This window comes from Argentina silus (genome assembly GCF_951799395.1).
Source record: "Argentina silus genome assembly, chromosome: 8".
Taxonomy (NCBI): Eukaryota; Metazoa; Chordata; class Actinopteri; order Argentiniformes; family Argentinidae; genus Argentina; species Argentina silus.
The window spans coordinates 21080755-21095089 of record NC_139662.1 but is presented as its reverse complement, the minus strand read 5'-3'; the positions used below and the strand labels follow the sequence as shown (position 1 = coordinate 21095089).

Genomic DNA, 14335 nt, shown 5'->3' with positions numbered 1-14335 from the left:
CTGGGGTTTGAATGGCGTACCTCATATTTGCCACACATTTTGCTGAATCAGTTTCACTCGATATTACCACACGTTATGGTGAGACGCGACACAGAAAAAGAAAACAACAATATTGATCAGTTGCGATGAAACACACAAAAACTACAACTACCGTGGTGCAATTAGTGCAAAGACACGACGTCACCAAGACGCGCCTGACTGGAGAGCTGTGTGCATCCGTGCTCTCATTTCCAGATGATAAGCGTGTAAATAAATAAAAGGTTAAACATGCCTATGAAAGGAAGGTTCCCCATTAGGCGAACCCTGCAGTATCTCCAGAAAGGTGACATCGTCTTGAAAAACAGAGTGAAGATTATGACAGTAAATTACAACACACATGGAGAGCTCGGTGACGGAGCAAGGTCAGTTTCTGCTAGCCTACTAGCTGATGTTGTATGAAGTCATACTGTACATGCACAGCTGTAGTGAATAGTTCAACAACAACATATTATTTGTTACAATTGTATTCAAACTTAGCCGGGGTCAGTTACTAAATGAGCCCGAGGGAACTACAGTCCAGCCATCAATAATGACGAAGACTTTTCCCTGTTTTGTAGAAAGTTTGTGTTCTTCAACGTCCCGCAAATCCAGTACAAAAATCCATGGGTTCAAATCATGATGTTCAAGAACATGACACCATCACCATTCCTCAAGTTCTACCTCGGTACGTGAGTGTTTAACGAGCTATTGTACCGTTTTGTATCACATGTATGTCCATGGTGAACCAATACCTGGTTGATTCCATTGTGATGTGTTACTATCAAGTCTGTAATGTTTTCCTTATGAGGTCTGTTGATGGTATAATCGTCTTCCATGTAGATGATGGTGAGCAGGTGTTGATGGACATGGAGGGTAAGGACCATAAAGAAATCACCCATCATGTGAAGACAATTCTTGGCAAGACAAAGTAAGTACCCTCTTTTACCCAAATCTCAGACCAGACAACCTCGGTATAGCCCCATTGCTTGGTTACATTTTATAGCGGAGGATATGACCTGGGTTTTTGATTTGTACGACAACAGATGAGTTTGCATGATAAAGAACACATTGCCACCCAGTCTTCTTCTTCCAGGGAGTTTTATGGCACTTTTCCACCAATCAGTTAATCTGTATTTGCGATACAGTGTGCTTTTCAAGAAACTGGTGCGCCCCCCCCCAGGCAAGAGGTCATATCAGTGGATAAGCAACTAGAACCTGGCTGTAATAACAAAGGAGGATGTGTCAGTCAGATGTTACTCTCTCACCTGTGTGTATCTGTGATTGGTGTACGTATGGTAAGTTCTGTATTGAGTTATTTGGTCTCGCCCTCAATTCATCTCCCTGTCATTCGTTCTCCCCTCACAGTGAGGTGCTGGAAGCTGAGGCTCTAGCCAGGATGGAGGCTGCTAACCCTGCCAACTTTGGGCCCAAGAAGTACTGCCTGAAGGAGTGTATTTGTGAGGTGGAGGGCCAGGTCCCTTGTCCTGGCACCACGCCGTTGCCCAAGGAGATGACAGGGAAATACCGTGCCCAGATGGCAGCCGCACAGGACTGAGACTGAGCCAACAGGGAGAGGAGACGCTGCGATCATGGACTTGAATTATTATATTATTACCGTATGTTTCACTGGGAATACTATGGGTGTTTTTTTTTTACATGGATGTGAATCACAATGTTATCGCTCGTAAACAATGTCAACCAATGTCTGTTTTCTTTTCATTGCTAATGATAGTAAGTCGTTGTACATTGTATACTGTCATTCTGTTGACACAAAGACAGAACATCAAATCTTTGATCTATAATTGTCAAGATTCATTAAATCTACAGGTAACATTGTGTATTGTAGAGAGTGTGTGTGTGTGTGTGTGATTTCTGTCGCCACCCACCTCTCACACACCCATCCAGAATCTATCCTGGCATGATGAATGAAAAGGACACACTTCCTGCAATATTCCTTCCTTTTTTATTAATAGTGCTGAGAGATGGTGCCTCCTGATGGAACTAAAGATGAACAGGCAACGTTATCAAAAAGCTACTCAACAATTCATTCACATTTGCCACAAATACAATATTGATCATTCCATTCACGTTGCTTCAAAATGCTCAATTCCGTGTTCAGCTGTAAAAGCTAAATTAGTGGTGCATTATCTACTGTGAACACAAAATACTGCTTTGTTCCAACAAAATAAGTATATTCCGCATGGCAATGAAACCAGTACATAAAAACATATTTTTTTTTTTACAGGAGACACTGGACTTTGCAAACAGTATAAGTAATAATACTTGGTAGCGCTGGATTGGATTAGTGTTAGTATTTTCATTCACCCATGAGAAAAGGAATCATGAGATTAATCAAGAGAGGACAAGAAGACAGTAACTCTTACATCTCAGATTTTACTGTGGACTGCATGGATTAGTAGTAGTAGAGTAGAAGGCTGATGTAATGACAGATAGGATATTATCACAGACTTAACATTATAGACCCCCAACCAGAGCATTCTGGGTACATTTTCCTATGTGAATCTACAGTCTAAACATCCCCATGGCAACAGTGGCATGTATGTTCATGGTAAGTGCTGAGAGACTTTGCTGGATCTTTCATAACCAGTAAATACACGCTGAATGTATTGGATGAGGCAGCTCTTGAACGATGACGACACCACTGCCCAGATTACAGGCTCGGCAGATGAGAGGATAAACAGGATGTAGAAAGAAAAGAGCGTGTTGTATTTGTTCAATGCGGTGCAGATCTGACCCGCATCATTATGTTGAGAGACCAGCCTACTTACTTCGGACCATTGGACAGTGCTTCACAACATCATACACACATGAATCATGCACATTCACTGAAAGCTAATGTACCTATCCTGTGCTTCATCCACTGTGACACTGCAATCGGACAAAAAAAAACTACAAACAGGAGCTGGAGAATTCGCAAAAAAGGGGGATTTTTTAAAAGCATTTTTTGTTGGCTTGACTCATCATGGCTTAATGTTTTGTTCATAAACATTCTCTCTCTAAAAGGGTCCATCTCTGCCCACCAGCATTGACGGAGAGAGGCCAGAGACAAGATGAAGTGCTAACAACTTGGTATGAGTCCAACCCTCATACAAACTCAAACATGCATTTGGGAGATTTGACCGGTGAAATGTAGCAGAAACAAGTTACACATGCTTAGTATTCAGGGCTGCATTCAAGTGCCAACACATTTCCTTGACACACTGTTCATTGTGATCTGTCAAGAGTGAATTCTCTCTTCCGAGATTAGAACGTTTTAAAAACGTTGCGATCTTGAATGCAACCCTGATCCTCTGTACACTATCTGACTGAAGGCCTAGGCCAGACTCCCAGAGCCCAAATAACCCTGCCCCACCCGAAAGACGCCTCATTTTTTAGAATGCTCTCTACTGTGGCTAACCCTGTGTAAACTAGAAGCAATGATTTATGTACACTGCCCTTGTGCTTCTTTCCATAACAATCTATACTTAAAAAGAACAGTCCTACAGTCTCCTGAATGACACTTTCATAGAGTGTTTGAATTAGTAAGTATGAGAGACTTATCAATACCTCTCTTGATCTAGTGCAAGACTGCCCAGTCATGAGGTGCATCTAAACAGTTTAAAATAAGCTTTGTCTCTTCATCTGATCTCCTTCATCTACACTTATCTGGAGGTAAGGGTTAACGTTTTTGGCAAAAAAAAAAAAAAAAAAAAAAAAACATGGTGGATGCCCGTCAACCAACCAAGAATTAGCGTTATCCTTTATGCAGTTCTTTCCCATACGTGTCAATAAGGGAGAGGAGATAAGGAGAGGAGACAAGGAGAGGAAGCCACTTCAGACCATTGAGATGCAACCACCCGGACTTTAACCTCACCTTACCTGACCCAACCCAGAATCAATGGTATCATTGGTGTCAATGTAAAGGGAACCTCAAGCACTACCTGACAGCCCTGTAGTAGTAGGTATCACATGATGGGGTGGATGTGTTGAAAAACAGAAATAGAGACGGGGCACGGCGTCAGTGTGTCTTTCTCTTCTGTTCCTGCAGGGTGCGCTGTAGCTCTCTCAGGTTCTCCGACAGCAGCTCTACCTCGTCCAGACGACCGTTGAGCTTTGCGTCGAAGATATACGCCCGAATGTTATCAATCTGCTGCAGCAGTAACTCCTCTTCGATCATGTCAACATCTGGCATAGCCTCGTTGTCATCCTCCCCCTCAAAGGGATTGGTCGAGGCCCCCGGGGGAGTCCCAGAAGCCTCCTTGAAAGGGTTACCTTCATTGTTATCCTCATCCTCTTCAAAAGGGTTACTAGCTGCCACTCCGGCCTGCCCTTCCTGCCCTTCCTGCCCACCCTCCTCCTCCTCTTCCTCAAACGGGTTGTACTCTTTCTTTCCGTTGGCCTCCTCTTTGTGCTCCTTCTGGATCTCCTCGAAGAACGGATTGGACGTATCCTCCTCGACAGGAGTGGAGTCTTCCTCCTCAAAGGGGTTGAGGGAGGCGCTGTTCTGTGCCTCGCCACCGGGGGGCGTCACCTGCCCCCCTAGCCGCCTCAGCCTCGGGGGCGACTCCTCCTCCTCCCCCGTCAGAGCAGGGAAAGCCTTCACAGATGGGGGGCTTCCGTCAGCCTTGGGGGTCAGCTCCTCTTCCTCCTCATCCTCCTCCTCCTCAGCCTCGCCGTGAAGGCTCCCTGCCTCGCTGAAGTCCAGTGAGCTCTCCCAGGTGTAGGTGCGGTTGGCCTGGGTGGAGCTTGGTGCCGTGGCCCTGTGCTCCCTCTCCCCCCTCTCTCTCTCCTCCAGGCGTTGGAGCTCCTCCTGCTGCAGGCTCTCCTCCTGGGCCAGCCTCTGGGAGAGGGCGATGGCCAGGCTGGTCTGCTGCTGGTCGTACTCGTCCTGCAGCTGCCTCAGGTTCTCCTCGAGCATGGCCACCTCGTCCGCCCGCTCCGCCGCTCTCGCCTGCCGCAGGAACGACTGGATGTTGTCGATCTGCTGCAGCAGGGGATCCTCCAGCTCCCCACGTGTGTGGAGGGAATCTGAGGAGGGCAGCCAGCCCCCGGCCTTGGTCATGCGGGGGGCCCTGGGGGGCAGGGGAGCCTCACCGTTAGTGCTGGCAGGGGGACGGTTCTTCTCAGACTCCTGCCTCTTCTTCAGGATCTCCTGAGAAGCCTGGCAGGAGGATAGAGGGACAATCTTAGAGAGTGTGGACATTGTGGTTTTTCATACTGGTTTTGTAAACTGGATTGAACTTGTACAGGCAGCTGTTATATGCTGTAGTATGCTGTGTGTGTGTGTGTGTGTGTGTCTCCTCACCAGTCTCTCCTGCTGAAGTCTCTTTTCCTGCTCCTGCTTCTTCTTCTCCTTCAGCTCCTCATACTTATCCTTAGTGGGCAGAGACATCAGACCCAACAGCTTCTCCTGTCGGAGGGAGGGAGGGGGAGAGAGGGGGAGAGAGAGAGAGAGAGAAGGGAAGGGGTTATGTAGCTCATTTTCTTTCAAATCATTCAGATGAACAGTAATAAGTGCCCTCTGTATGTGCAGTGCTCCCTGAGTCTTACCTGTACAAACATTGTGGCTGTGTATCGCACCATCCTCTGCAGCTGAAGAGCCTTTGGAAAAGGGGGCGGCTCCTCCTTCATTCCCAGTGTTAAAATCCTCTTACTTCCAGGAATAAAAGGATTGCTTGATTACATTTCTCTGATTACTGTACAGTCCAACTCGGACTAGAAAGTCATACAGTAGACCCTAATTAAAGCTCTACGAGGAGTGAATATCGTACAGTTAAACTCAAACTGGTTAGCTCAGGCACATACCTCAGTGCATCGATCAGTTCGTAGTATTTCATGACTTCCAATCTCAGTCCACCGGCAGTGTCCAGATTATAGGTGGCCTCTCCAGCACTGAGGAAGTTCAAGGGTCATTAGGAACATTTGACAACCAAACCCCACATCACTAAAAACACCTCTCCCAGATCTGAGTTGGTTCCACCATCGAGCGCTACTGCTTAAGATACTTTTCTGGCAAGGGCGGCTTACTTGAGAGATTCGGCCATTCGTATGTACTCCGGAGCCCTCTCATCCACCTTGTCCATGCACAGTCTCAGCCTCTGGCAGGAAGACAGAGAGAGAGATGGTGATGATGATGAATGACAGGAAATACACTGCAGAATCCAGTGAATGACAGGAAGGATACCACAGAGTAAACCATTCGAAGTGCACTAAAGACGAAAGGGTGAGGAAAGGAAGGAAAGGAAGGAAAGGAAACCTCGCCACAGAGAGAGACAGAATGAGCGTAACCTCTCATAGCAACTCGGTTAACCGACCTCATACAGCTTGACGATGTCAGGCATGTGTGTGTGTGTATGTGTGTGTGTGTGTGTGTGTGTGTGTGTGTGTGTGTGTGTGTGTGTGTGTGTGTGTGTGTGTGTGTGTTTACAGTACCAGTCAAAAGTTCGGACATAAACTTGCCAAGAGTGTGCAAAGCTGTCATCAAAGCAAAAGGTGGCTACTTTGAAGAATCTATAATATACAACATATTCTGGTTTGTTTAACACTTTTTATTGTTTACTACATAATTCCATATGTGTTCCTTCATAGTTTTGATGTCTTCAATATTAACCTACAATTAATATATATTTCAAAAAAGAAAATAATAAAAATAAAGAAAAACCATTGAATGAGAAGGTGTGTCCAAACTTTTGACTGGTACTGTACCTCATACAGCTTGACGATGTCAGGCACGTACCTCATACAGCTTGACGATGTCAGGCACGTGGTCCATCTCCTCCAGTTTCTGCTGCCTCTTCAGCAGCGTGTCCATGCAGTGGCGACAGCAGCGGATCCGGTCGTCGTCCTTCTCCTCCAGCATGGAGGTGACACTGCTGATGCTGCTGATGCTGCCTCTCCTGGAACCCTGCGCGCTGCCACTGCCCCCTGCTGGCGGGGACTGGGACTGGCCTGGGCTGCCTGGAACACACAGAGCCTCCCGCGTTCCGCTGGTCAGCTTGTCTGGGGACCGGTGGGGGGGAGAGAGAGAGAGAGAGAGAGAGGGAGAGAGAGAGAGAGAGAGAGAGAGCAGGGTTGGTATCCCACACGGAAGGATACGAGTTGCAGAGAGTATCGAGCTGATTGTACCGTGTCCGTTTCAAGTTTGTGTGTTTAAACTCACAGGCCAATGGAAGGGGGACAAACTCCATGCACTTCTTGCACATGATGGACCCACAGAGGCGGCAGTGGTGTCGCCTGTTCCGGATGTTGAACTTGTTCCCACAGTCCGGACAGAATGGGACATCCGAATCACTCACCCACGACACAACAGATTTTTCTATTGCTAAAGAGAGGGAGAGAGGGGATGCGATTTAGTCCACAGAGAGAAGATTCGGAGAGCAAGCTTTACTCGGTTAGAAGAAATGTACGCGGTAAAATGTGACGCAATTAAATGTACAATTCACTGCACCAAAACACACACGAGTCTAACCCATTCTTACACGTCCAACTCACCTCTGATCTTGCCTGCATCTGAGCTAGTCCTGTCAAAAGACGTCAGCTGAAAGGAAACAAACATGGCGTACAGTAAACATGATGAGTCGTGTCCTGGGAGCAACAGCAAAACAAATGACGAAGGCAGCAAGTATCCTGTATCCTGTGCTCACCTTCTCCAGTCTGATGATGAGCTTGTTGACCTCAATGACATAGTGGTCGATCCTGGCAGCCCGGTGCTTCTTGAACAGGTCCAGGTGACTCTTGGTCGCTCCTACAGGTCAGACGAAGTGAAGGATTAAAGAGACTGAGGCCATCATTCTAAAGGCAGGACGTCTCTCAGACGTTTGGCCATGCAAGGTGATCCAAAACATATTGGGACTGCATTTCTCTGCACTGAGACACTGCCTTTTTCAATGGCCTATCAAGAAGTATCTCTCAATAACCATACAAAGAAATCAGAGGGGTAGATTTTGTGTCGGTGCAGATAACAATAAAAACAACACCACTATCCTGTCCCTCCCAGCTTCCCCTGGGCTCCCAGCCTCACCCAGCTCCTGGGGCTCCCACATGAAAGGGTCCACTCCGCCATAGTAGAAGGACTCATAGCTGGCCGTCTCTGACCTGTCCTCTCCATCCCTCTTCAACAGCTTGTCTTTGGCTTTCTTGGCCTTCTGGACCAGACCTGCAGCCATGCGGATGGGAGACAAGTGATTACCACCAGGGAGGGTGGAAGGAAAATATATATATACCATTTAGTGAAGGAGAAGAGGCTTGTTGTTATATATATATATATATATGTAATGAAATTGTATTCTTGGAAAATATATGTTTCAATAAAAATAAAGAATACCAATTTAAAAATTAACATGATAGAAAGTATTGGACCAAGTACTGTCCCAGCACTTAAAAAGCACTGGACCAGCGCCATAGGGTGGACTCACTCTTGAGCTGGCCCCTGACATGGCGGTCGTCCCCAGAGTGCTCCTCCTCATAGTGGTCCTGGAGCTGGTAGAAGGACTGCAGGTCCTTCAGGCACAGAGGGCACAAGAAACCCTCCTTAACCTCCCCTGTGCCCTCGAATGGGGGCGGGTAGCTGGAGGCCATGGTGGGGGTGGGGTGGGGTGCAGGACGGTGGCAGGGACACCCAGGGTATGTCTCTGTCTCATGCCACACATGACTGGGTGTGCAGCCCACCCCTTACACACTCCATTGCATAAGGGGAAATCCTGAGAGGCAAAAGGCAGAGATAATTGAGGGTGTAGCCTGTTAAGGTGATGGTGGTCAGTGCCATGAGTAGGGGTGAATGTGTGTAACACGAGCAGCGAGATGGTACACAGCCAAACCCAGCTGCAAACCAGACATAGGCTGTACCACCATCATGCACAATAAATTACTTTTATATGGAAGGCTTACTGACTGACAACACTTAAAACCATTAGAATATGACAACTGTCAAATGACGAGGACATCATCAGATCAGTGAACAGGATATTCGTGTTATGATTCATTGTTGAAGGCAGCTATGTACAAATTGGGATATTCCAGATGTTGCCTCCACTAGAATAAGAAGCGGTGTGTCAAGCTCTCTGGTTGAGAAGACAGAACATTTGAGTGGTACGAGTCGATCTAGCTAGCCATCTAGCTAACCACTAACTAGACGGATGTAACAATTCATAGCCAGAGAAACAATGAAACTGGGTGGCTAGCAAATGCTAACGAGCTAACTAGCAGCTAGCTTGTGTTGTCGTTTGCCCAATCTTGAACATTACAGCGATTACGCTCACCAAACAGATTGGCCAGGATCAAGCAATCAAATAAGAGATTTCTGCACTTACAAATCGCAATGTGAAACTGTTGGCAGTGTAGTTTAGGACAGTACGACTGTTTTGACAGCTCGTAATCTCCAGCTGCAACACTCTCTCCACGGGTGAAAGGTTAGCAGCCCTGCCTAGTCATGTGATTTGCATACGGTCCTAGAGATGGCAGGAGAGAAGGGACAAACAGTATAAAAACACATTCATCGGGAAATACGCAGCCAGGTACTTCTCCTTGCGGCTTTCCAGCCGACTAGAAAACAGCCAGGTACCATGTGTCATGAACAGGTAATATCTTATTTGACGGGGGTGAGCATGTTTGTCTTAGCGCTTCTTGTGAGGTGGTACGACTGAAGCGTATAATAACCGACCTGTTACAATCAGTATTGGCGTTTTAGCGATGCCACTCAGTCTGATGCATGAGAACCTTGAAAAATGCAGAAGGGATGCCTTATAGATGAACGGGACACTTCACCGAATTCAGTCCTGCAATTTGCAGTCCTGCAACTGAGTCCTGACACACACACACACACACACACACACACACACACACACACACACACACACACACACACACACACACACACACACACACACACACACACACACACACACACACACAGAGTTAAGTATTGACCACACAGAAAGCCTATCTAGTGAGACTGCCTTGATAGTGATGATGAGAATACTGAACAGCTGCTGTTATTCACTCCCTCCACTATGTGAGGTGGAGCGGAGAGTTTGTAATGAAATACTCAGCGTGTGTGTGTGTGTGTGTGTGTGTGTGTGTGTGTGTGTGTGTGTGTGTGTGTGTGTGTGTGTGTGTGTGTGTGTGTGTGTGTGTGTGAATGTGTATGTGTGTGTGTGTGTGTGTGTGTGTGTGTGCGTGCATGTGTGCGTGTGTGTGACAGAGAGACAGAGTGGTTTAAAGAATGATACTCAGCGTGTGTGCGTGTGTGTGTGTGTGTGTGTGTGTGTGTGTGTGTGTGTGTGTGTGTGTGTGTGTGTGTGTGTTTTTATCAGGCAGATTTACGTTAATGTGATTAATAGCCTCATTTATGTGTCCTTAGAACCATCTGCTGTCCTTCTGTCTATGGCTGATCCACTATGACTGACTGACCAACTAAAGGTATCTCATATAACGATACAAAAATAAAACATTATTGAAGCTTAATGGAGAGGATAAAATCTTTCTCTGGCTGTCCAATTTTAGTGCAGTGTTCTGTTGTGACATGTTTTTATGGATTTAAGCGAACAGTTTTTATTGCTGTTTACAATTTCACATCATGCCACTTTTATGGTCACATGTTGTTTTTCAATTCTGTCCCGGCTTTACTCCAACCAGTCCCATTGTTTATTCACTTATACCTTATTTATTAGCTGCTTTAGCCGTGCCAGTTATAAATATGAGGGGTTTTTGTGTTTAAAAGAACTGGCTAATGGATAGAGAGGGGGGGGGGGGGGGGGGGTTGGGGAGTGTGTGGAGTGTGTGGAGTGTGTGGAGTGTGTGTGTCTTGCTCAAAGTCTACAGAATTGAGCTTAATATTTTACTCTCTATTCTTTTGCATAAGTGAGACTTATCCTCTGGTATTTGTACAAATATGGCTCCTCTACAGTGGTATACTTTAAGTTTAGCGATGGAAGATCTTTGGAAGTAGGAGACAGTCTCACCCAACATTAGCAGCAGATATCAGCAGATTGCTGCTATATGTTGCACAGGGAAGCCTCTCGAAATAAATCTCACATTAGCTTGATTTAGCAACTAAATTGGGCACTCTTAGGCTACTGTGGGAGGTTGTGTGGGTCGTGAGTTGCTACGTCCATTTCAGATGTTACCAAAGCATCTCGAGATCGAGAGCACAGCATTGGAGCGTTTGAGGCACCCTGCGTGAGTGGTTTAAACCAACATGCCATTCACAATGAGGGTCTTGATGAATTCCTGCTTCTTAATTCAATGCGTGCAGGGGAAGTGTAGGATACTAATGGTACGAGGCCAATTAAGTGGGAGGAAAGGTAACTGACGCACGCAGATTGTCTGACATTGATTTAACGGAGAGTATGACGCTTTGCCTTGTTACTGTAATCCGAATACATTGGTTGCTAGTGTCCCCCAGGGATGGCTCATTGAATCTGGGAATCACAGAGTGAATCGGGTAAAAGCATTTAATTTACCTATTCAATTAGGATATGAGGAAAGGTTACATGCATTCAAATATCGCTCTCTCTGCATGGATAATCTCATGTCATATCTACACGCCAGTCATCCGTACCAATGCGTTTTATTTTACAACAGAATTGTAGATACATAATGAGCTTTAAGGCAAAGGTAACATACAATTTACAACAATAACTAAAAATTGTACACCATGCAATAATTTCGTATAGAAAAATAATCCATAGACCCACGCAGGGGGTACTATTTTACATCGGGATAGGCTAATAATAGGGGTGAATCTTAAAATTACAGTTAGGTTTGGTCTAGGCGTATAACTATAAAACAGGTCGACCCACGGCCAGACAGTGAGTGGTCTCACTGGCAAGAGCCTTCTCTCAAGCGAAAGAAATGGCAACCTGTAGAAGACAAACGCTTTCCCCCCGAAAGTGTGTCAATCTATTAGTTGGTCTCATAACCTTTATCAGATTCGCCAGCATATTTCTGAGCAGCCCATGAAAATAAACATCAGCAAAGGATCAATTTATTAACTCAAAATGCCTACACTAAGCGTCTGTATCCCTGTGCGTAATTACGCATAAACGTCTCAAAATAATAAGATAATTTCTGATTTGTTACAAAAGCAGCCAAATAAACTACTGTGGCTCAATAGAGGGGGCCATATACTATCCATTCATGAACGGTTTTGAAATGATAAATTATATCAATGTATATATTTTATTCTTTACATACAGTAATTCATACACACATCGGTCCCTCACTCTATTACTCCTGTTCAGTCAAATCCTCTTCAGCCGTGAGCCTTTTGCCCGGGTGCTGTCTCTTCTCCTCAGCGCGACTCTTGGTCACGTTGTCTAAAAACTCGAGCAACAGGTTGGCCTTACTGCAGCTCGTAGGGTCCAACACATCACACGGACTGTTGGTGCCCAAATCCGGACTCGTGTTATCCCAGTAGCGTTTGCCGGGGTGCTGGCGCTTTTCCAAATCTTGGAGGTCCCCTGTGTCAGCCTCGTCCTCAAAGTCGCGCTTACCGGGATGCTGGCGTTTGCTGTACATCATCAAGTAGCGCTTGCCCGGATGCTGCCGTTTGGAGAGTTCGCTTAGGAGTCCCGGGTTCTCCGTAATCTGATCCAGAACCGAACGCCTGCCAGGATGCTGCCTTCTCTGGACCTCAACAAAAGAGTCCATCTCGTCTTCGCGTTTTCCTGGGTGCTGTCTCTTCTGGACATCCGCGTAGTCTTCGTCCTCGTCCTCCTCACGCCTCCCTGGGTGTTGCCGCTTCTCCACATCCTCATGGTATCTCTTACCGGGGTGCTGCCTTTTCATCACCCACTCTGGTTGAGAGGGTAGTCCCTCTGTAAGATATCAAATAACATGCTCAGACAACTCCTGCCAATTCAGCCAAATGTCTATTTGACGACACTTATTCTGCCATGCCTAAAGGTATTCAGATGGGGAAGCAAATCTTTTAAAAGCCTATACTTGTGAAAGCTTTGTTTAAACCTACTTCCATGTTTATATTTATATTATTGTATGCCATGAACTAAATAGTTTCAACTGGAATGATCTTGGAAATATGTGGATGCGTGCGCTTTTACGCGCGCTATCCTTACCGTCCTCACCAAATTATTTTTCTTTAAAACATTTAAGGAAGCCTGTTTGTGTCCCATACATTTACATTCTCAAAATACATCATTAATATGAAAACATGGTAAGCCTCTGTTAGCATTCGACACTTCACAGAAATAACGCGCACAACATGGAATGACAAGTCTAATATTATCCACAGAACTGCTCATCAGATACGTTGTCAATTGTACCTTGTTACTGATGTCTTTATGCACATCCATTGAAACATATGTTTAAATTATTTCGATATTTCGTGCAGTTTGACTACTCTAAAAACAACTAATGTGTAAATTAAATGTATGTTGTTGTGTGCAACTGTAATGAGTTGTATAAAATAATCAAACGGAAAAACACGGCAGTGTTAGGCTCGGCCAAAATCGTTCCAAACATCTTTTTTTACGCACCGTTCGGGCCATCTTCATCCTCTAGCTTTTTCAGAATTGAGCGTATCAGGAGGCTCTCGGCTCTCTGGAGTATGATGTCGTCGAGAGTCGGTCGGTCCCCCGTCTCATCCTCGGCGGGGATGCCCTGTCCTCGAGACACCGTCAAGTTGCAGACCGTTAAAGACGCCAGAATGATCAGGCACGCGGACTTCATGGTAACTTGGCTGTTCCCTTCGATAAGTAGAAAAGAGAGATCAAGATCAGCTGAAAAGAAGGAATACGTACCAATTTATATCGAATACAGGCTAGTAGGCTGCATGATGACTTATTCATATAGGCATTACAGGCATTCTATCTAATTTGATCTTGTGTTGGATCTTGTGACTTGTGCGCAAATCCGTAAAGTATATTTGACTAGATTTAGATTAGCATTTTCTAATTAAGACCAACCCAAAATGCAGAGACACGTGGTGTAATATAACAATTTGAAGGGAGCCACACTTACCCTTTATGAGCCTACTGTAGATTCACCTGTGACCTGGCTGTTGTCACTCTTGACACCGCACCGTTGATAGCCTCGTATCGCTGCAGACCAACTAGAAAAGTTATGATCTGCCTCTCGCAGCGGTTGGTGACCCGTTAAGGCCAAGTTTAGAGGTATGTGCCGATACTTTGCGTCTCACTTTTTATAGTCACCAGCTACCCTCGTCACACCAACCACGACGTAGTAATTTCATAAGATTCCTCGTCTCCGTTGATTCGTGCGCAATACGATGTAAGTAATTTAAACTCTAGAGGACGCTGTCCGGTTCGTCTCCTGGACAGTAAGCGAATCTCTCGACCAT

At 45.7% G+C, this 14335-nt stretch overlaps 3 protein-coding genes across 3 annotated transcripts; 1 reads left to right on the top strand and 2 right to left on the bottom strand.

Moving 5' to 3' along the window:
• The first annotated feature begins 194 nt into the window (after positions 1-194).
• On the top strand, positions 195-1856 carry mrps25 (mitochondrial ribosomal protein S25). The gene is made up of 4 exons (XM_083674592.1): positions 195-401; positions 597-703; positions 859-946; positions 1384-1856. The coding sequence occupies exons 1-4, from the start codon at positions 268-270 to the stop codon at positions 1571-1573; spliced, it is 519 nt and encodes a 172-aa protein (XP_083530718.1). The 5' UTR covers positions 195-267; the 3' UTR covers positions 1574-1856.
• A 1840-nt stretch (positions 1857-3696) lies between these two features.
• On the bottom strand, positions 3697-8711 carry rbsn (rabenosyn, RAB effector). The gene is given in 12 exon segments (XM_083674636.1): positions 3697-5179; positions 5324-5428; positions 5569-5671; positions 5824-5910; positions 6046-6116; positions 6755-7017; positions 7178-7339; positions 7510-7555; positions 7662-7762; positions 8039-8173; positions 8433-8607; positions 8610-8711. Coding segments are annotated over 12 exon segments (2448 nt in total). The 5' UTR covers positions 8667-8711; the 3' UTR covers positions 3697-4036.
• A 3532-nt stretch (positions 8712-12243) lies between these two features.
• On the bottom strand, positions 12244-13704 carry trh (thyrotropin-releasing hormone; the record flags this gene model as incomplete). The annotated part of the gene is made up of 2 exons (XM_083675173.1): positions 12244-12833; positions 13512-13704. 2 exons carry the CDS (start codon positions 13702-13704, stop codon positions 12244-12246), a joined length of 783 nt encoding a protein of 260 aa, XP_083531299.1.
• Between the last annotated feature and the right edge of the window lie 631 nt (positions 13705-14335).